At 34.5% G+C, this 20,151-nt stretch overlaps 1 protein-coding gene across 1 annotated transcript; it reads right to left on the reverse strand.

The window, feature by feature from the left end:
• Positions 1 to 1,628: 1,628 nt before the first annotated feature.
• LOC107161380 (BICD family-like cargo adapter 1) lies at positions 1,629 to 19,450 on the reverse strand. Its single transcript, XM_015507768.2, has 7 exons — positions 18,406 to 19,450; positions 14,254 to 14,469; positions 11,988 to 12,185; positions 10,017 to 10,163; positions 6,570 to 7,082; positions 4,210 to 4,554; positions 1,629 to 3,101 (listed from the first exon to the last, which is right to left on the reverse strand). The coding sequence occupies exons 1-7, from the start codon at positions 19,027 to 19,029 to the stop codon at positions 2,871 to 2,873; spliced, it is 2,274 nt and encodes a 757-aa protein (XP_015363254.1). The 5' UTR covers positions 19,030 to 19,450; the 3' UTR covers positions 1,629 to 2,870.
• Between the last annotated feature and the right edge of the window lie 701 nt (positions 19,451 to 20,151).

The following is a 20,151-nucleotide window of genomic DNA, read 5'->3' on the forward strand; positions in this document are numbered from 1 at the left end:
GTTCTACGGGATAAGCACTGCGGAAACTCAACCAGTGGTCTACGTGTTCTCACTAGGTGCGCCTGGGGCGCGTGGCATGATGCACGACTGAAAAATCTGTAGGCGCTAGTCGGAGCATGGAGAATGGAGTACTCACTCCATTCCAAATATTAAATGAGAGGCCGCAACTACCGCGTGACCCGCGAGCGCGGCGTCATGGGCTCACCACTAGCCCTCTGATGTCTGTAAAAAGCAAATATTCGGGAGGCAAAGACTAGCTACAAGGCAGCAATGATGGCCCTCTGGCCGAAACGTCGCACTGGGATCGGATTTGTATGGCAGTCATTTCTATGACGAAAGTGGTTATTGATCGTATGCTGATCAGGCAAAAATTATCGATGAGTATTAGACCGAGAATCTAGCCACTCTGCCGGTAGGAGTATATCATCTGGCGGTTGCTTAAACCATATTTAGCAGCGGGTTGGATAGTTCCGCGGCCTTACCAGTGATCGACCATGAGAAATGACAAAATCTCGAAGTTAAACTGGTAGATGGTGAAAACCCTTTCCCGCTCGGGGGGTGTAAAAACTCTACGGACGGCGGAGGCGACAGGCTATTCCAAGCCTGTCTCACTTATTAGCGATGCCTTTCGGACCGCAAGGAAAGACTGGTGCTTCCGTCTGAAGGGGGACGAGCATATGCTCATATACCTTTCTTAGGGAGTGTAGGACCTAGTCCAAATCGGAACACTGTGTACCTATAGTCGTAGAGACACTGACTTTAATGATCAATCACATAAATTATGCATTCATCTAATCGAAATTCATCTATGGCGTACGACCAAAACTTCAATCACGTTCACATCATTTCAGGAAATTTGTCTACGACTCAACAAATTCCCTCTTATATATCAGCAACCTCATCTTCACACTAACTTTAATATCCTAACCAGTAACCATTCATTCTCTAGCTCACCGCTATTATCAACTATTTCATTAGCAACGATATCTTTACCACACATACGCTACGCGTTCTAAACCAACCGTTCCCCTTACAAAACACCTAATCTCATAGTGTTCAGGTATAATGATCAATATATAAAAAAAAATCGAATGTTATTTGTTTTTATCTTTTTTATCGATTATTTTCTTAGTTCTTGATTATCTCATTATTTGGTGGCTCAGGAAAGATTATTATTATTAATTTTTTATGTGGATTAGTAAAGTAATACTAGATTTTCTCATACGTATTTGAACAAAGTGTTTATATAGCTAATTTATTCTAATAATTGTGTACAATATTATTAAATGCCGATAGTCAACTGATTTTCATTTTATTTTGACAATTTAAATAAACACTTTATGGTCCCTTGTATATTATAGATAATATTTTAAAATACCTAGTTTTTATAATGGTCATCAACAAAGTTATTGTATTTTTTAATAAATTGAGTATTAAAAATTTGTATTTACTATATAAACATATCTATGGCATTGACTATTGATAGTAAGTATACTATATATAAGTATACGATACTCCCTTTAAAGAATAGTTTTTTTGAAGAAAAACACACAAATACACAATAGCTATACTGTTGCCGACGTACATTGTAACATATTATTACGGAACAGTGGACAAAATGCAAAATGTTTATTTAAAGTATGAAAAATTATTATTTTTTTTATAAGTAGATTTCTACTTAGGTACATAACAACAAGTACATAAATTTATTCATGAAATATGTGTTGATTATATGGTTTTTGTTATTCCTTTATACAATACTGTATTTGGTTGTATACATAATGGTGAACGTGCTCTTAATACTATACTATATTATCTTACAATAATAACAGGTATATAGGTAGGTACCTTAAGTATAAGATACAATTTGAAATATTGATTGTCCTTAATACAATGATTGAATAATATATATTTATATAAGTAGTTTCTAGTCTTATAGTAGCGATAGCGAATAATACAATTGTCAATAAGTATAATATTAGTTTATCGTTTATATAAAATGATACACCTAACTACCCTTAAAGTATCATATTGGGCAGAGAAGTTTATAAATCATAGGATCAAAACGGACAGTTAAATAACGATGATTTAAAAAAAAATTATTGTGTGATAATTAAATTGAAATTTAAAAGTAGTAAATAACAGTTTGTAATATTATGTGTAATAGATTATGTATATAGTCTTTTGTGTGAGTACCTAATATTTTGAACAAATCCTAAACTTCTCCACCCTAACATGGGTATAATATCATATTAACGAGTGTGTGCACGTGAGGTAACTTTTTGTTATAAATATTTTGTACTAGTTTTTACAACACGATACAGTCTAGAATATATATATAAACCGACAAACCGAAACGAAGCGCCAAATACACTATGTACATATCACTAATAAATGTTCCCGAAAGAGTCTATATGACACGAACAGAGACCAAAATAATTTTAGAAAATGACTCACATATTTACGATTTTTGAGAATTTTTACTCACTAACTCACTGTTTATAATTCATGTGAATTTGACTTGGACTGGGAAATAAAAAATAAAAACTATGCTTAGTATAGCAAACATAAAAAAACATCCATGCGGTAAAGGGATTGTTATTTGTTGCTGAACGGGAATTCGTAAATCTCACCGTCAAGTCTAATAAAAGTAAGTCGCCAATTAATGTAAATCAGATCTAAAATAAAATAATAATATTGAAATCCTTTTCTTATAATATGTCCGCTTCAAACGTCAATTGGGTGAGATATGACTAATACACGTATTTGTTCTACCATTTTTATACAAAATATATTACAATATTATATTATTATCTATATAGGTGAACGGCTCACGACCGTTTCTTAAATCAACAATATCATTTGCCGCGTCATCTGTTTGCGTTTCCTCCGCCACCGGCAATCATCAGTAACGAGTTCATCAGACCCGACGACCCGAGACTTCCCAAGCTCGAAGCCGACATTGATGGGAACCCTCCAGCACTGGAAATTTTTTGTTGATTTCCACCACCAAATTCGGAAGTACCGGCGGCCGATGATTGCGCCGGCGGAGCGAGAAGTTTTCTGCGCATCTGCTCGTCAAGAAGAGCTTGCATGTCCATCTGAAACAGTGCAAATGATTAATTTATACATTTTTCTGTGATACCTATAATTAATATTTATATATAACTATATTATAGAGCCAAGTTAATGTTCGGCAATATTGAGGGTGGGGGGTGGGGGGATAAACCGTAGTCCTCCTAACTCCAGTTCGGCACAATTTGAAATTATATGACTCCTTCCTCCAAAACCACTGAACTTCAGTTAAAGTTGAAATATTTATTAATTAATATTTTGATGCCGATAAAGTTGTATAGATTAAGTTTGGAGTTTCTAGATGCTGTCATTAAGTAATCATATTATGTTACCTATTACTCATCTACACAATAAAAAGATGTCATTACTGACGTATACATACAAAACTTAGATTTATATAGAGACTTGAAATTATTTGCATATAAAATAAAACAAAATAAAAAAATCAACAATTGAATTTTTAATATTTTTTTTAAATTCTCATTTTGTTTTGGCAAATCGAAATTGAATTATTTATAACAATTTGATTAACTATACCTACTTAAGTAAGTATTGCTCCACCTCACTTTTGTCCACCGACATGCATAATCATATCCTATTATTATGACTTTTTGGATATTATTCGTAAATTTGGAATTAAGTTTTGGAGGTTCAAAACAGTAATAAAACTGAACACATTTACAAAATAAAAATAAATGTTATAGCGTTTTACTTCTGTATTTTTTATCATCATTTTGCTATGACAAAATCATTTAGATATATTTAAGGTTTTATATTGAGAATTAGAATCATAATACACTTTTCCAAACATTATGATGTACAAATATTGAAAACCATATAAATGACTATCAATCTCATTATTAGTATGCTTATTTAATTTTAAAATGAGTGGAGTAAAATAACAAAAAATATCCCACAAAATTTATGATCCATGTAAATTTTTTTACATACCTAGGTGATAGGTACTACATTAAAAATACGATTTCATGACGGTTTAAATGAAACAGTAAATATACGTGTGACCGAGATAATTTCGTTTAACAATTAGTGCGATAACAAAAAACAAACTCTGGGAACTATATATATTATTATATTATTATATTATTATATTATTATCTGCTGAAATTAACGAACCTGCCACTGTTCCAACTGTTGGCTGAGTTCTACCTTCTGCCCGATGGCCTCCATCAGTTGACCGTTAGCCTGTAGTACGTCAACTCGAGTCCGGGCCAGCTGCACCTGTACTGCGTTTTTCCGCCTTACCGCCCCGTCCCTCTGTTCCCACGCTTTTCTCAGCAGTTCCGGGATCAATGACGCGTCCTTCTCGTCGGTACCAGACCCGGAAGTGGCGTCGGCGGCCTCTCCACTGCCCGTATTACCACACCGGACGCATTGAATTCGCATCGCGTCCATTTTGTCCCGCACCGCCAGATCGCGTTCCTCGCGGGCTGCCTGCAGTTCCGCATCTCTCACGGACAACTAAATGTACAAAAAACGAAAGTTCAGTGGGATATTAAAAACACAGTTAATATAACAAGTTATATGCATTTTAAAAATATATCTATTAAACAGCAACAGCGAAAAATATAATTTATATTTTATAGTATGAAAGAAAATTGTCTTTTTGCGTAAAAACCACGAACAGCCGTTTGAGTTTTAGATTCTGAGCGGAGCGAGGAATGTATTGGTTTTGCAATGATGTTTATTTCTTTTCTTTTTCTTTTTTAATCTGTAAACACTTTTTCTCCCTCTAAACTTGCTCAAAAGTATCAAGTGTAGCATCTTTTCTGAAAGGTAATATTCTTAAGCTGGTACTTTTTAAAGAGGTCATTTTTAGATTTTCGAAACGATATTCGAAATAAAAGCGATTAAAGGTGAAAAACGTACGATTTCACGATTTCACGATTTTATAATATTAAATAATTACGGACGACGTTTTTTTTTTTTTTGTGAAATTATAACAACATAATTAATATAGTATAACATATACTAGGCTGATAAACCGTCTCCACTCAGAATCGTTTTTCGTATAAGTACAATGATATTACATCATTGAATTCAAATTTAATACCATCCATTACAGTAACCCACTTGTAACCTGCTGTACTGCAGATTGACATCCACTTACCCACTTATTTCTTTTTATTTAATCAATTTGAGAAGACTGTTATTATAATATACCTTGGGGGCAAATTTGTTGAAATCCTATACTTTTTAGAAACTATAATAATAGCTATTTTCAGTTATCATAATGACTTTTCATAAATTTGAAATCTACTATGAAGTTCGTTACATTGGTATTTTGTACTTAAATATACTTTTTCTGTTATTACTTTTTATTTAACTACATTGTTTAGTATTATTAAAAAAAAAGTAGGTACCTATACTACTAATTTGAGTACTATTATGAAATAATACATTGTTTTTTGGAAAACACGTGTCCTATTATTATATTATGTAATATTATCTTGTATAGAGTAAAAGATATTTTATAAGAACATTTTAAAGAAAGTCTACCTTAAAAAAACAATTTACATAATATTACGAAATGTTCTTCTATCGTAACAGCAATTACGTGGCGCGCAAATCCCAACAAATTCGGGAATATAATATGATTATGAATCAAAGCAACATAATAATAATAATAGGTAATTTATTATCTCGAAGGGAGTTTTATAAGTTATAGTTTGCTATACATAACATGTTGTAAATAGTTTGAGGTTTTTTTTCTTTAAACTTTAAAATCAAGCATCTGTAATTACGCCATTGGATCGAGGTATATTTTTCACTTTTTTTGTGGGTTGGTTTATAGTTTTTTTTTACATCCACTGTGGCTTCCATATAGTTTATGATGTAGGATTTTTTTATTATCTTTTTTTACAATATTACATTATGTGTTTTAGCGAGTTTTGTTAAAACGAATGTTAAGCCAGACCTCATCATTGTTTTTTTATTCCAGCTCGTCGTGGGAACAGTTAAATTTTTGGGAGTACTGAAACACCCTTCCCAACCAAAAAAAAAGGCCAAAAATATGCTAAAGATATACATATATATATATGTAGAACGTAGGAAGTATAGGTCAGTATTTAATTCATATTTATACAAAAAATGACTTTATGTAGTTCTTTTTCATGCCTGATATTATAATTATGAAAGTCGAAAATTAAGGTGGAAAATATGTGTAAAGCCCTTTGCATGTTATATTAAATATTTAAATATAAAAATAAAACATACCTACCACAATTCTTGGCTACGTGGAACGCCAAAATCAGGCCATTAATGTACGAGTTGTTAATATTATTGTCTACTATTATATTATTATTGCAATTTTAGCCTTTTCGTGGGAAATTAAGACTTGGAGAACTCACTCCGATAACCAGTGGAAGCCAGTAAAAACATAACAAATTATCCGATCGAGCTTTATTGCAGTTTTAGTGAAAACGCTGACGGCGAACACCATCACCTGTACCTGTAATCGAATGTCTCGAACGTACCTCACAAGTGAGCTCGGCCACCCGACCGTCTCGGTTGCGAACCAGCTCCGCCAGGTCAACGGCGCCTGTGGACTTGACACCAGTTGCCGCGCTACCGTCTCCACTGCAGCCCATCAGCTTCAGCAGTCGGTACCTGGTGCTGGCCGACAACTCCGGAGACACCGCGTTCGCTTGGCCTGCCCGTCGCTCGAGTGCATCGCACAGCCGGGTCATTAACCGCTCGGCGTCCGTCCCGAAATCGTTGGGGTCGTTGGGCCGATGCTCCGTCAGGTCCACGTCGACCATGGGTGGCGGAGGACAAGCGGCCATCTGTGTGCTGGCCGCTTCGGCTTGTTCCAGTTCGGCCAACAGCGACATCGGCTGCGATTCGGTACCGCCGGAGCCGTTCGTCCGGGACGCTGCCAACGCGCCGCCGGCGTTGTTGCACGAGGCGCATTTCCCGCCTCGCCCTCTCCAGTCCCCCGCGCCGCCCGAACAGAGCGCGTCGTCCAACTGCTTGGCCAACATGGCTGACTGTATAGGACAACATACACGATATTAAGTAGGTTATTTATATTTTACAAGCACATGACTATTATAGTGCAGGGGTGGTCACAACGAGGCTCACGAGCCCCATGCGGCTCCCGATGGAGTCTCGTGTGGCTCTTGACACCAACCTTAGAGTAAAATTAATTCATATAACATAAAAAGCACTTTTCAAAAGTAAAATATCATTTCTTAATGTGTACCTACCTGAAAAATAATGCTCTGTGTACTGTAAAAATGAATTTTCCTTTATTTGTTAAAAAATTCAAAACGTGTTTGCCTATCTTAACAATATGGCTCACTTCGAAATAGCTTCGTAAATTTGCGGCTCCCAAAAAAAAGTTAGTGGCCACCTCTGCTATAGTGTATCATATTGTACCTACTATATATATTTATGTATAGGATATCCTGTCTGTTTTTGATATAATATGTGAGCATTATATATATAGTATATACTTATTAATTGTAATGACTAATGATATAGCTACTATGACAGTATTGGAAAAAACTATGACCAATCGCAATTGCAATAAATCGGTCTAAATAAACCTAATTTTCTTATCACAGATATCCGTAACTATATATATAATATATATATTATTATAGTGGAGATTTAAGTACAATTTAAAATAAATTCATCATATTTTGAAGACCGATATTTAGCTTGATTTCTTTTGATCACATTAATATTGTCCTCACAAATATTAAAAACTCTATCTACAAATCGAACTTTATAACAAGTTTCAATTAAAACAAAATGTAGACTTTTCATGGCCATTTAAAATTTTTTTATGAAAAAATAACAAATATTTTATTAGTTTTATGAATTGTTTATATTTGGTATATCAATATACCATAACATAAAATATTGTTAACTCATTCAACACCCACAATTTGTTTTCTCTAACCAATACACAATATGTATCAAATTTGAGTTCAGCGTAGATCCAATATTATAATGTTTTAAGATTAATTATTTGAGTGAAATGAATGAACATACTCGAACTTTATATAGATAAGACAATTATTTGTGATTAAAGTATTTTCGTGTTTTTGCGGCATTTCAATGTTTTTTACTCTCTTTGATATTTCAGCATTTTAAATTTTTTACGAATCAATTGATATCAATTGATATCAATCCACCTTGGATAAATGTATTGATTTTAAAATACTGTGTGTTAAATTTTTACCTATCTAAAAACTTTTTTTTATCAGATAAAATGTTTTGATTTTTCACATTAAGCGTGTTTGCTGATGATAAATTGTATTAAGTTGGTTTTTCGGGTGGTCGAAAGAAAAATTTTAATAATGCTTTTCAAAATTACTGAAATAGTTTACGCTAAACCAGTTTTTGAAAACATCGATTTTGATATTTTGGTGCAAGTCAAAAACAAATAACCGTTGATACTTGAAATTTTAACAAATATTATAATATGATGAACTATTTATAGGTATTCGATGTGTATATATTTTTTTCCATAAATGTCAAAATAATAAACATTCATCTAGTCAATAACCTTGAAAATGTAATAAAAAATGCGGTTTATTGTTAATTGTTCATATACCTACGGTATAATATGAGCGGAGCAACGAAGTATTGATTGTTGATATTGTGATGCGTGTATTTCCTGATTAAAAATTAGATCTATTTTATATTGTTATGGTTGGTAGGGAAAACAAGAATGGAAGAAAAGAGGAAAATATTAAAGAAAAAACAACAACAAAAATTTTTAAAAAAATAGAGAAAACAGGAATTTTTGCTCAAAACCTGTACCAATTTTGCTGTGTTGTAATTCATTAAATCAAAATTTAATAAAACTGTAGAAATTTGAAATATTCACCAGGTCAGTATCTTGTAGAATACTATATTTATATAGATCATTTGCAAAATAGAAGGTTAGATAATTAGATGTTTTTAATTTTCAATTTCTTTTTGGTAAGTTTTTAATTTATATACCTATTATTATTCACAGGAAGGTTTGGTCCCCTATACTTAATGTTTTTGCTTTTCCAATAAAATAAGAATTCTTATCAAAATTTCAAAAATTACAAACTATTTTCAAATGGCGCCTAATTATTCATATTTTCTATGTGAGTTAAAAGCTTGATAATTTAACACTTACAAGTTACAGCAACTCGAAAATACATTTTTTTGTGCACAAGTTTAAAATTGAATTTTGGTTCATTTTGTGAGATTGCAAAAATTAGCAAATTATTTTGTAATTGAAAACGCTTAATATTTTTAATACTCATACTAAAACTAAAAAATTTAGATCAAGATTCTTTATAAATTTAATTACTGATGTTAAAAATTTGACGAAATTGGATATTTACCTACGCGTAAATGATGATTTCATATCATCAAACGATTTTATAATATTGTTATAACTAATAATTCAAAATCGAACTATCATAAAAATTTGAAATCTGAAAAAATAGCTTTTTTATTTTTATGTTTTATACAATGATATAGTTTTACTTTTTTTGAGTTATTTATTAATTATAATCAAATAATAAACCTATATTTTTTTCTATAAATACCTATCGGTAAAAAAATGTTGCTTGGAGAAGAATAAGCTTTAGAATTTAATGCATGTATACTAGTATCAACTAGATCTAATTTTCTACCAGAAAATACAGACATCATTGTACAACCAATTCATTGCTCCGCTCAGAATCAAATAAGCACACATACAAATAGATTTTGCAGTGCTATATGTAAAACTTTGACCAAACCTTAAATATTTCAATGAAGTATGAAGATATAATGCAAGTAACACGACAATTTGGAATGCTTTAAAGCTTAAATTCATAGAGCCTTGTTTGCATGTTATATTATATACTTGTTTAAGGATAAGTTAAGTTACAAATTTAAAACTAAATCATTATACGATTTAACGAATAAACATCCGTCAAACTTACTCTGTGCTCGTAATGGTTTGCCTCGGCCCGGCACTCGGCCAACTGGCGATCCTTGAGTTCGAGAAGTTCAGCTAACCGATCACGATCTGCCCGCAATTCGGCCATCCTCTTCTGCAGCCGTTGTTTCTCGGCCGCTTTCATATCGATCTAGAAATAGTTACCACTCGTTTGTTTTATTCTTCACATCAAAATTATCTAGTCGATACTGTTCAACAGTGTTAGTATATAATATTTTTAAAAGAGATTTATTTTATTTTAAAGTTTTATACATAATATAATATATATATATACTCGTATATATGGTGTAATTATGATAACTAATAACTATAATAAGTATCTTTTCACGAGGATTTGGTATTATCTCTTATCGAAAAATCTGAGAAAACCAACCCATAAACCGACGCTGTAAGAAAATATCTTCTATCAAATTATTCTTTAATAATTTTAGGCTTATTGCTATTTGCTACTAACTTACATAGATTCACAAGGGACAAGACAATTAATATTATAAACGATTCCAAAGAGTAATTAATAGCAATAAATTTAAAAACTTGTTTCTAATGATTTTTAACTCAAACATTTGTCTATCACTGTGTTTTATTTTTATTTAATAGAACATTAAGCATTTCTACGTATTACAGATACTATAAGTTACAGTATGTAACAGATACAGTTTGTTTAAATAATTGATGTTCTTTACAAGGATTTACAACACAAAATTATTGGGAGATGTTTTTTCTCCCAATTAAATTTTTCTATAAAAAAATGCCGTTTTGTTTATTTTAAAAGGTTTATTAAAAGTAATTATTGTAATTTTTTGAAGGCAAAATGTAAAATGAACTTCCTATGAAATATTCTAGAAAATCTTTTGTAATTTATTTAGGTCAAGTGGCCTAGTCTATTTTAACCCTATGTTAGCCATTCTAAAATTTATGTTAAAAAATGTTATTGGTTATTTTTAGAATTAGTTTAAGGTAGGTTCTTACAATATCCGGTTAAAGTTAACGAAAACTTAACCAGCGGAATTCTACTGTTAAAAATCCTACTAACCGTTGGTTACCGTTAACGGTTATTTAACAGGACATTATAAGAATCGTCCTAAGTCTTTCATATATTATTTATTCTTATTTCAACCTTAACAATGTTTTATATTTAATTTAATTTTTTTATTTTTTCCCGTTCATACATTTATTTTGTTAACTAATTAATACAACATATGTTTTTAAAATGTTATAAACAAAAATTATTAACAGGTAAATGGAATCTTATTATAGGCGCAGATAGGGGAGGGGCTTTGTGGACTAAGCCGCCTTTTAATTAACAATAGGTACGTTCTTTTTCTCGATATATTGATTTACTATTCTATTAAACTTAATGATAATTATAGACGTCTATATTATATAGTAGCCAATATAAAAATAAAATAAAAGTTTTAATAGGTAACAAAAATAATTTATTAAGCAGACCATCTACTTAAGAATTCAAAATTAAAGTATTTACATAAATATTTAAATATCAAAACTCAAATAAAACACCACTGCGCATATTTTAAGTTACATTTACATTATTGGAAGACTATGTTCGATTAGTCATTTTCATTATTATTAATAATAAAAAAATCACGATAGCTTAAATAAAATCCTAACATTGTATTTCAGTTATACAAATATTAAAAATATTAGTTAATTAAAATAAGCCATCAAAAACGATCATGACATATTACATACAATTTTAGGTTATGAACTATGAATAATAATTAAAATGTAATGACGCACATGTAATATGTATTTAATTTAAACATTGACAGGCAATCGTTAGTGTAATGGCCAAATTCCGATTTATCGATTAATCACCAACAACTGACTGCAAATCAAACAGACGAATCGATACGATCGATTGCTGATTTTCATATGACTTATCATCATTTTATTATATAGTGTAAAACGGACAAAATATAATTTAAGTATTTACCTCATCACGCAACACGTCCAGACTTCGGTAATCGTCGGGTGTTAGCGACCCATAATCGGTGGTGGAACCGCCGTTGGTGATGGACGCGGGCGATCCGACTCCTCCGATGCCTGTCCATTTTCCGCTGCCATGTTGCGGCTGTTGCGCGTCTTCCAGCAGACGGCATTTGTGCCGGAGCTCTGCTTCTGCTTGGGAAAGCTGCAGTGCACAAAAAGTAAAATTATATTATATATTTATACGACATATAATACGAGATATTATACGAGGTACCTAGGTATAAATACGAAGGTATGATAGTTATATTTATGTTTGTAATGTGTGCGTTTATTTATACATGACGGCTGCAGGGTTGATCGGTGGACCTATATGATTTAAAGATCCCAGGAGGTTCTTATAGTAGGTACCCTGCTTATTTTAATAAGTTAGTTAGTTAGTACATTCGTTTACAGAAGTGTAAATATCTACCTATTACTTATTAGTAACTAGTATATTCATTTTATTTCAACACCAGTTACTTATTTTATATTTTTTCTTCGGCATCATTTTATTCAGTTAAAGTAATCAATTAGGTATGTAGGTATTTATTTGGATGATTTTAATTTATTTTGATAATAACTGTTTCATTACAATTAGTAAAAAAAACTATTATATTATATAAAATAATAATAATAATAACAGAGAAAAGAGATGGAAAGTAGGTAACCGTTCTGCAGTACAAAAGGAGACAAATGAACCTCGTAATTGAGTAGGTCACTGTAATAGATATGTTTAATTTGAATTCCACAACAAATCATTGCATATGAAAAACGATTCTAAGCGAAGATGGCCTATTATCATATTGATAATATATTATTTATTTTGTCTATTAATTATTTTAGTAATTTAATTTTCCACTGGTAACATGGTATGTTATAAATAGGTAAAGTATACATAAAAAAGTTTCATGTCTACACAAAAAATATTTTTAAATTTCAACAAAATAAGAAAATTGTTTGATGAGAAATTGTTAATTTATGCGTGAATATTCTATTTCATCGACATTTATATGAACTTCAGATACTCTTAAAAATATTTATGGAATTACGCTCAACTATTTTTTTTTAAATTCAGTTTAATAACTTATGAAATAACTTAATCTCGTATTAAATTTTAAAATAGCTATAAAAACATCTTTATGAAATACCTTGAATTCAATTTTCAAGGTTTTTGACCGGGCGAAAAATTGTTATTGACAATTATGGAGAAAAAAATGGCTATACATATACAGACATATAGCTCAAAAAAGATTAAGATATTATGACGATTTTGTCATGTGTATGAAATATCAGTATTAAATATAATATTATTAATATTGATATTATCAACTCAGAATCTAATAAAATAATATAATATAGAATTATACTCCCTATATAGTATAGTTACATACATGCAGTTGTAGTTGTCAATCGTCATTATATTGTTTGTTCCATATTAATCAATCAATTATATTATATCTGTCAAGTGACTAAATTATTTGATGCTCGCTCGTTCAATGAGGCAGGAACGACCCTCACAAATGGGGCTTATCTGGGCATATAGTACAATATATTTTATTATACAAAGTATTCTTTTAAAGATAAACACTGATTTTCTCAAAATGATTTAACGTCATAAATCATTTTTTATTTAGATAAGCACCTTGGTAATTTAAAGTCATTAAAAAACATTTGTACTATTTAAAATGTTTCTTGTTATCAATATTAAGCATTTTTACTTTTGTTGACGCTAACACTTTTCTGTAACAGAATACTTTTTTTAGATATGATTACAATTTAATATAAAAATTGAATTTTGAACGACTATAGTTAATTAGTGATAACTATAATATAGTTAATAGTTATAGTTTAGAAGAGTGGTATAGTGTGGACTAATATTTTGCGGAGTATCCTTGTGCAACTCCACTCCGCTCAAACTTTAAATAATTACAACTAGTTAGTTTTAGAGAAAACAACCGATAAGTGATTATTGATTACCATTTAAAGAATCGCCTTGCATATAATATAATCATTAGTCCTACATATTATGCGACGAACATTACATAATTATATTCCAATTACTGAATTAACTATACATAATACATATAAAATCCACAGTGTTTTTTCCACGTGTTGAGAACGATAACTATATGTTAAACGGACAAAAAAGTACCTCGTATAATATAAATCTTACACTATTATACAATGCGTACGGTGTATAATATTTGAAACTTTTTTTTTTTAATACGAACCTCTCTGATGTGCGACTGCAGTCTACCATTCTGGTCAGTAAGCTCTCGGACCACGGCTCGTTTCTGTTTATCCGCCTCTCGCAGTTGACGTTCCCGGCTGTCGAGCACCGCCTGCAGGTCCTTGAGATCGGCCTGCAGCTCGTGGCACCGTTGCTCACACTCGGCTCTGGCTTGCGCCAGCTGTCTGCGCAATCGATGACGGTCCTGTTCGATCTCCTAGATTGTGGTTAAATATCGACAAAAATGATACAATGTATAAATTAATTTGTTAGACTGCGGGTCTTGGTTTTATTGAAAATAGGTACGTCATTATTTATTGAGGAGGTATAATTATATCATATAAGAATAATATTATGCAAATCGCAAACATATAGATTGATGAGGAAATAAGGATGTAACGTGAATTCGCATAAATTATATCACATTCGAGAAAAAATATATTCGAATCTAAGATTCAATATGAGTCATGAGCCATAATAATATTTAATAATATTATAATAATACATATTAAACGATTCGTGAGTCATGACTATATCTAAAAGTATCAATAAGTGTCTCATGATGTTGCCCAACCCAATATTCATCATGGCACTCGAGACTCGACGGTATTGATTGATTGTCATATCCGAGGTATATTTACAAGTTTAAACCATTATTGGTTGTTGATTATAATAAACAATATTATATTATACATTTATAAATTCATAATAAATGGTTTAAAATTAATAATTAATAAAAAAACTTTCAATTTTAAATAAGTTGAATTTCCTTCAATATTTCTACATCTATTACCATATATGATTCATATACACGCGATTAATGTTTTCATGAATGTATAGAAATAATATGTTTTTGAATAAATCGATAATCATCATGATCAGTTAAATTAACATTAGTCTGCCATACAACCTGTCCGCCTAAAATTGCTGCAATTATTCGCAAGTTCAAGTACGTCATATTCTTCTGACACATTACTTTTCTAAAGGAAAAAATTAACCTAATTGTATATGGTCAGTAGGACAATAGGAGTCCATACAACTTTCGAATAGGTAATACAATTATTTATAAGCTAGACTCCTACCCAGAAAAATTGAATCGTTGATATAAAAATTAAAAATCCACGCATTATCATCAGACCCGTTATTATAATATTTTCAACCAGCTTCGTTTATTTTCTATAACATGAATATCATTATTGTCGAAAATATACTGTAAATTCTGTGTCAGTGCCAATCGGACGTGGGATTATAACATGATAAATTTATTTGAATTCGCCATTCCCTTGGCCGAGCTACAGATACGCCTCCGTGTAACACCATATATTATTCATACATTAATAAATGTCTGACCGCTATATACATCTGCAAACTGACTATACAAACATGGTGTACCTACGCAACGAAGGTGATCTACACGGCCAATGGCCAGAGGGAAAAACCAATTTTATTGCGACTAATTTCCTAATCCATAAACAAATCGCTAATATTTTTGCACACGTACCTACATAATGAGTAGGCACGTAGTTGGTGACTTCGTTTTACGGCCATCGCCGCAAACGATCGGATATCGTATTCAAAAATATAAAACCCGCAGACTGTTAAAATATATGATTATTATTATTATTATTTATTTATGTACGAAAAAAGTCGTGCGAGACCATTGTCGAGGGACACGTGCACCGCTAATGGTTTTATAGCCGTCAAACGGTAATGTAAGTATATCGTGCTTGTAGTAGATTACGTCACGGTATTTGAATGTACCCTTTCGCCGCCGCCCGGGTCACCGCGGCGTTCCATCAGACCTCGAGTGCTTCAAACGGCAGCCTAAATATACCTATAATATAACCACGTTATACCACAACCGTGGTGTGCCCTGCTCGAGCAAAACACTTTATTATGTTTATACGCATAGCGCCGTTCCGGCTGCGAGACCTTGGTCCACGACAACGTCAGTTGGGGGGGAGTGAGGGAGAGGTAGTTTCGCGCGGGTTGCGATACGGCCTATAGATATCTGTACGTAATCTCGCGCAGCATTGTTTGATTATGTTTTTTTTTCGCGATTCGCAATGACACGCAGACACAGTTATATATAAATGAATGTTTCTTTGTTTGTCCTCTATATTGGCTGACTCGAAAACTACTGAACCGTTTTAAAATATAGGAGTTAGATATTATATCAACAGATTTTTGAAATTCTCGGTGGGTGTTTATATTGCTTATTTCTTGAACCCCCATGTTTATAGCTGCTATTGGGTCATGCATTTAGTTTTGACTCACGAAAATCGAATATTTTATTTGTGTTTATTCAAACGGGAGCCATTATATAGTTATAGACTATTTTAGATAAACTATGTATTATAATTTGTAGAAATATGCGAAGTATAAAAATGTTTAAAATTTTACAAATATATTATTTTCAGTACCTATACGTCCTATACACAGATCTTAAAATTCAATTATCACGAGCACAATAGTTACAATGGTATTACTTTTATGGTTTACTTTATAATTTTTTATGTGTACGCTGCAGACACAGCGTACAAAGACAAATACTATTGTTGATGACATTGGATTCACGCCGGAAACGTCCAAAAGCATTTTCGTTAAAATCTATACAGAGTTTTTTGTGTATAGACACAAAAATATTTCCAGAATTTCCTAAGAAACGGAAAATTATAAAACCAACCATTGTCGTTGTTATTGCGTTTGAGTGATATTTAAATATTAAAAAATGCAAGATAATATGTAGTTCGTGAGATGCGTATAATTATCCTGCAGCAGCACGATCCCGACCGCGGTAATGTTCGGGCTGCAAAGAGTCTGCACCAGTAGGCACAATATTATTGTTGTTCCCGCATACACCTTAAACACCTATATATATATATATATATATATATAGGTATATGCGGCGCGACGAAAACGGATGCTGCAATAGTTACAGCGACGCGGGGTGGAGGTACGGGGGACCGGGGAGGCTACGAGAGTAACACGCGCTTTCACTCGCGGCTATTCGCAAGTATAGGTACCTCCAACCGGCTATAGGTACGTAAAACGACAGCCGACGACGACAATAGCACCGCCGCCGCCGAGTCGGAAGAGTGAGAGCGTGACGGCGGCGCACAATGGCGGCCTCGGCAACAATAAGCGCGCGACCCGCCGAACAGCTGCCAAACGATTTACGCATTGTCTTGTATACGCGTATAGAGATCCTACAGGTATAATAAACGCGGTAGATAGAATCGTTGCGCTTGTATACCGAATCGCCGAGCCGGAGAACACTGTTTTCCACACGGCATCACTGCGGCCACGCGCGAAGAGGCGTTTATGTACGGTGGCCGGTCGGGTTGATGATGGTTTTATGTTCACGCGGCCGCGGGGGCTCTGCTCCTGCTGCAGATGTACGCACGGTCGGCGGACGTCGGTCTCGCGCTCGTGAGTTTGGCACTCGGGGCTTGCTGTATGCGGCGTTGCGATTTAGCTAGCGGGTGGGGGGGGAAGAAGCGATTTGAAGTTTGCTAGTCCGTCGTTAAAACTATACGATGGCCGACGAAGTGATAAGTCATGGAAAAATGTTTACCAGGTACCTACTTCGATAAAATTGGCGAGCCACGCGAGTACTCATACATATGCTGCAATAACAATGTAAAATTTGTCTATTCGCGGTATTGGAAGACAGATAATACGCTGCGTTGTCGATTTTAGATTCGGTGTTATAGAAAATGATGACATATGGAAATTTTAGAAATTAAAAGACTGGCTATTTCCTAACGCCAGAGGAAAAAGAACGATGACATCAGGCAATGAGAAAAAAAAAATATTATTATTATTATAATTACTCAATGTTTATATTGTGGTATCGTTATAACCATGAACTAATACTGGTAATTCATGGTTAAAACCACGGTCTTCGGAGATCTTCTAAACCCATGGTCAAAACAGATTTAAATCCACGGATATACTCGCTCTCACTTACCGACATAATATTATAACAATTACTAATTTGAATTATCTAAACAGTTAAAATATACAGCTCTCCGTGGACCCAAAACCGTTTTGCCGCGTTCAACGTTAGATTGGAAAATTTAGTTAGAATTTGACGTCTACCAAGTACGTGTAGATTAATAATTATTGTAACAATTTATGTGTCATGTACCTCCAGTTTGTCGCCATACTCTTCGGCCAGCCGCTCATTCATCAGCGACAGTTCATCGTTTTTGGCCAAAAGGGCCTTGCCGAGACGGGCGGCCAGCACCAGGTCCTTGTTCTTTTGCCTGAGCTCTTCGGCCACCATACCGGTCGCTCCGCCATCCAACGCCGAATCGTGAAGTGAGTTTCCGGGCGCACTTTCGACGGCCAGATGACGGTCTAGCAGTTCCAGGTCGTCTAGGTCGACCAGGTGTTGCTGCAGATCTTTTAGCCGCTTTGCAGCCACTGGTGGTGGCTGGACGCCGACTACGCCACGTCCGCCGAACTCGGCCTCCACACCATCCATGCCGGAGTGGCCACCGTCGTTGTCGCCATCCCCGTCGTCGTCCGATGACGACACCGTTGACGACGAGCAGCTACTGGTCGAACTCCGAGACACCTGTGGATTCGAGTCGTTCCCGTCTAACCGCCGCCGCCGCTGCCGCCGTCCCGAAGACGTCAGGGCCGGAATGTCACTTGACGGCAGCGGTACGACCGTCTGATGTCGCATGGTCGCCACCGACGATTCGCCACCACCGACGCACCGATTGTCAGTCGTTGGAGGAGTGGTGGTCGCCACGGCTGCGGCCATCGTGATGGTCGTCACCGGTTGTGAGTGGTCATCAGCCAAAATCCTTTTTTACGCAAGTTGCTACTGATGTGGCGGCCATCTATGTTGGTGGTACCTATGGCTCCTCGACGGTCTGGCCACAGAGTCACGGTGACTGCAGACAATGTGACGAGGAGCAGCGGTCCGCACTATTGCAATAACGACGATGCACTTTTGGTTTACTTAGGTCCAACGACGTCCGTAAGGAACGACAAACATATACATCTGCAACGGGAAACACTGCAAAGCGGATCTGCGGACAATCTGCCGCCACTGCGCGCACCGTCGGTATGATCGAAGTGGCCGCCGACCGCGCGTGACGCCTGCGAATACTACTTCAACGGCGGAGGGGAGAGGGCCACGGCGAGAGAAAGAAACCTCGGCCTCGACTTCTCCTACCAAAGGCGACGCGCCACTGTCGCCACTGCTGCTTGGCGAACCGTGACAGCCGCGGCCGCCGCTGTCGCCTCCACTCGGCGGCCGCAACCTTCACCCCTTCCCCGTCCATCGGCGGCGAGCGTTTTGCGTTTACTTACACATACATTATTATTATACACAGCGACACGACGCCTACGTCGTCATCGTTATTGTTGTTATTATTTTTCGCTCTTGTACCGTACGGCGCACACAATACGCATATTATTGTTATTTATATAACGCGTTGTTTTGATATTGTTGCGCAGTACCTCTGCGTCGCTGCTGTACATAACATACTCATGCAGCATGATTTGGTACACGCATAAAGGTGTATAACGGTACCTATTGTGCGCGCACCTACGCCATTATAATTATCTGTTACTGTTGCATACACGTTGTATAGAGGAGGTGGCTAGGTGGAGAACGCATTTAGCTGCACCGCGTTTAATTTATTATAATATGCAATCGTTAATGCGCATGTCAGTCATGATATTTTGAATTCATCAATCGTATATCAAAACACAATTAACCGAATTGTGTATAGGCTGAAAAGCATTATTATTTATATATGTGCGTCTATAACTATACCACCCGAGTTGATTGGCGATCTAAAGCCCGTCAATTTAAATGCATCATTAACGGTCACATAATAATAATAATAATATACAACAGCCGTAAAAAGTTCAA

This window comes from Diuraphis noxia, unplaced genomic scaffold (genome assembly GCF_037042655.1).
Source record: "Diuraphis noxia isolate RWA-SAM2 unplaced genomic scaffold, SU_Dnox_SAM2 contig0001, whole genome shotgun sequence".
Classification (NCBI taxonomy): domain Eukaryota; kingdom Metazoa; phylum Arthropoda; class Insecta; order Hemiptera; family Aphididae; genus Diuraphis; species Diuraphis noxia.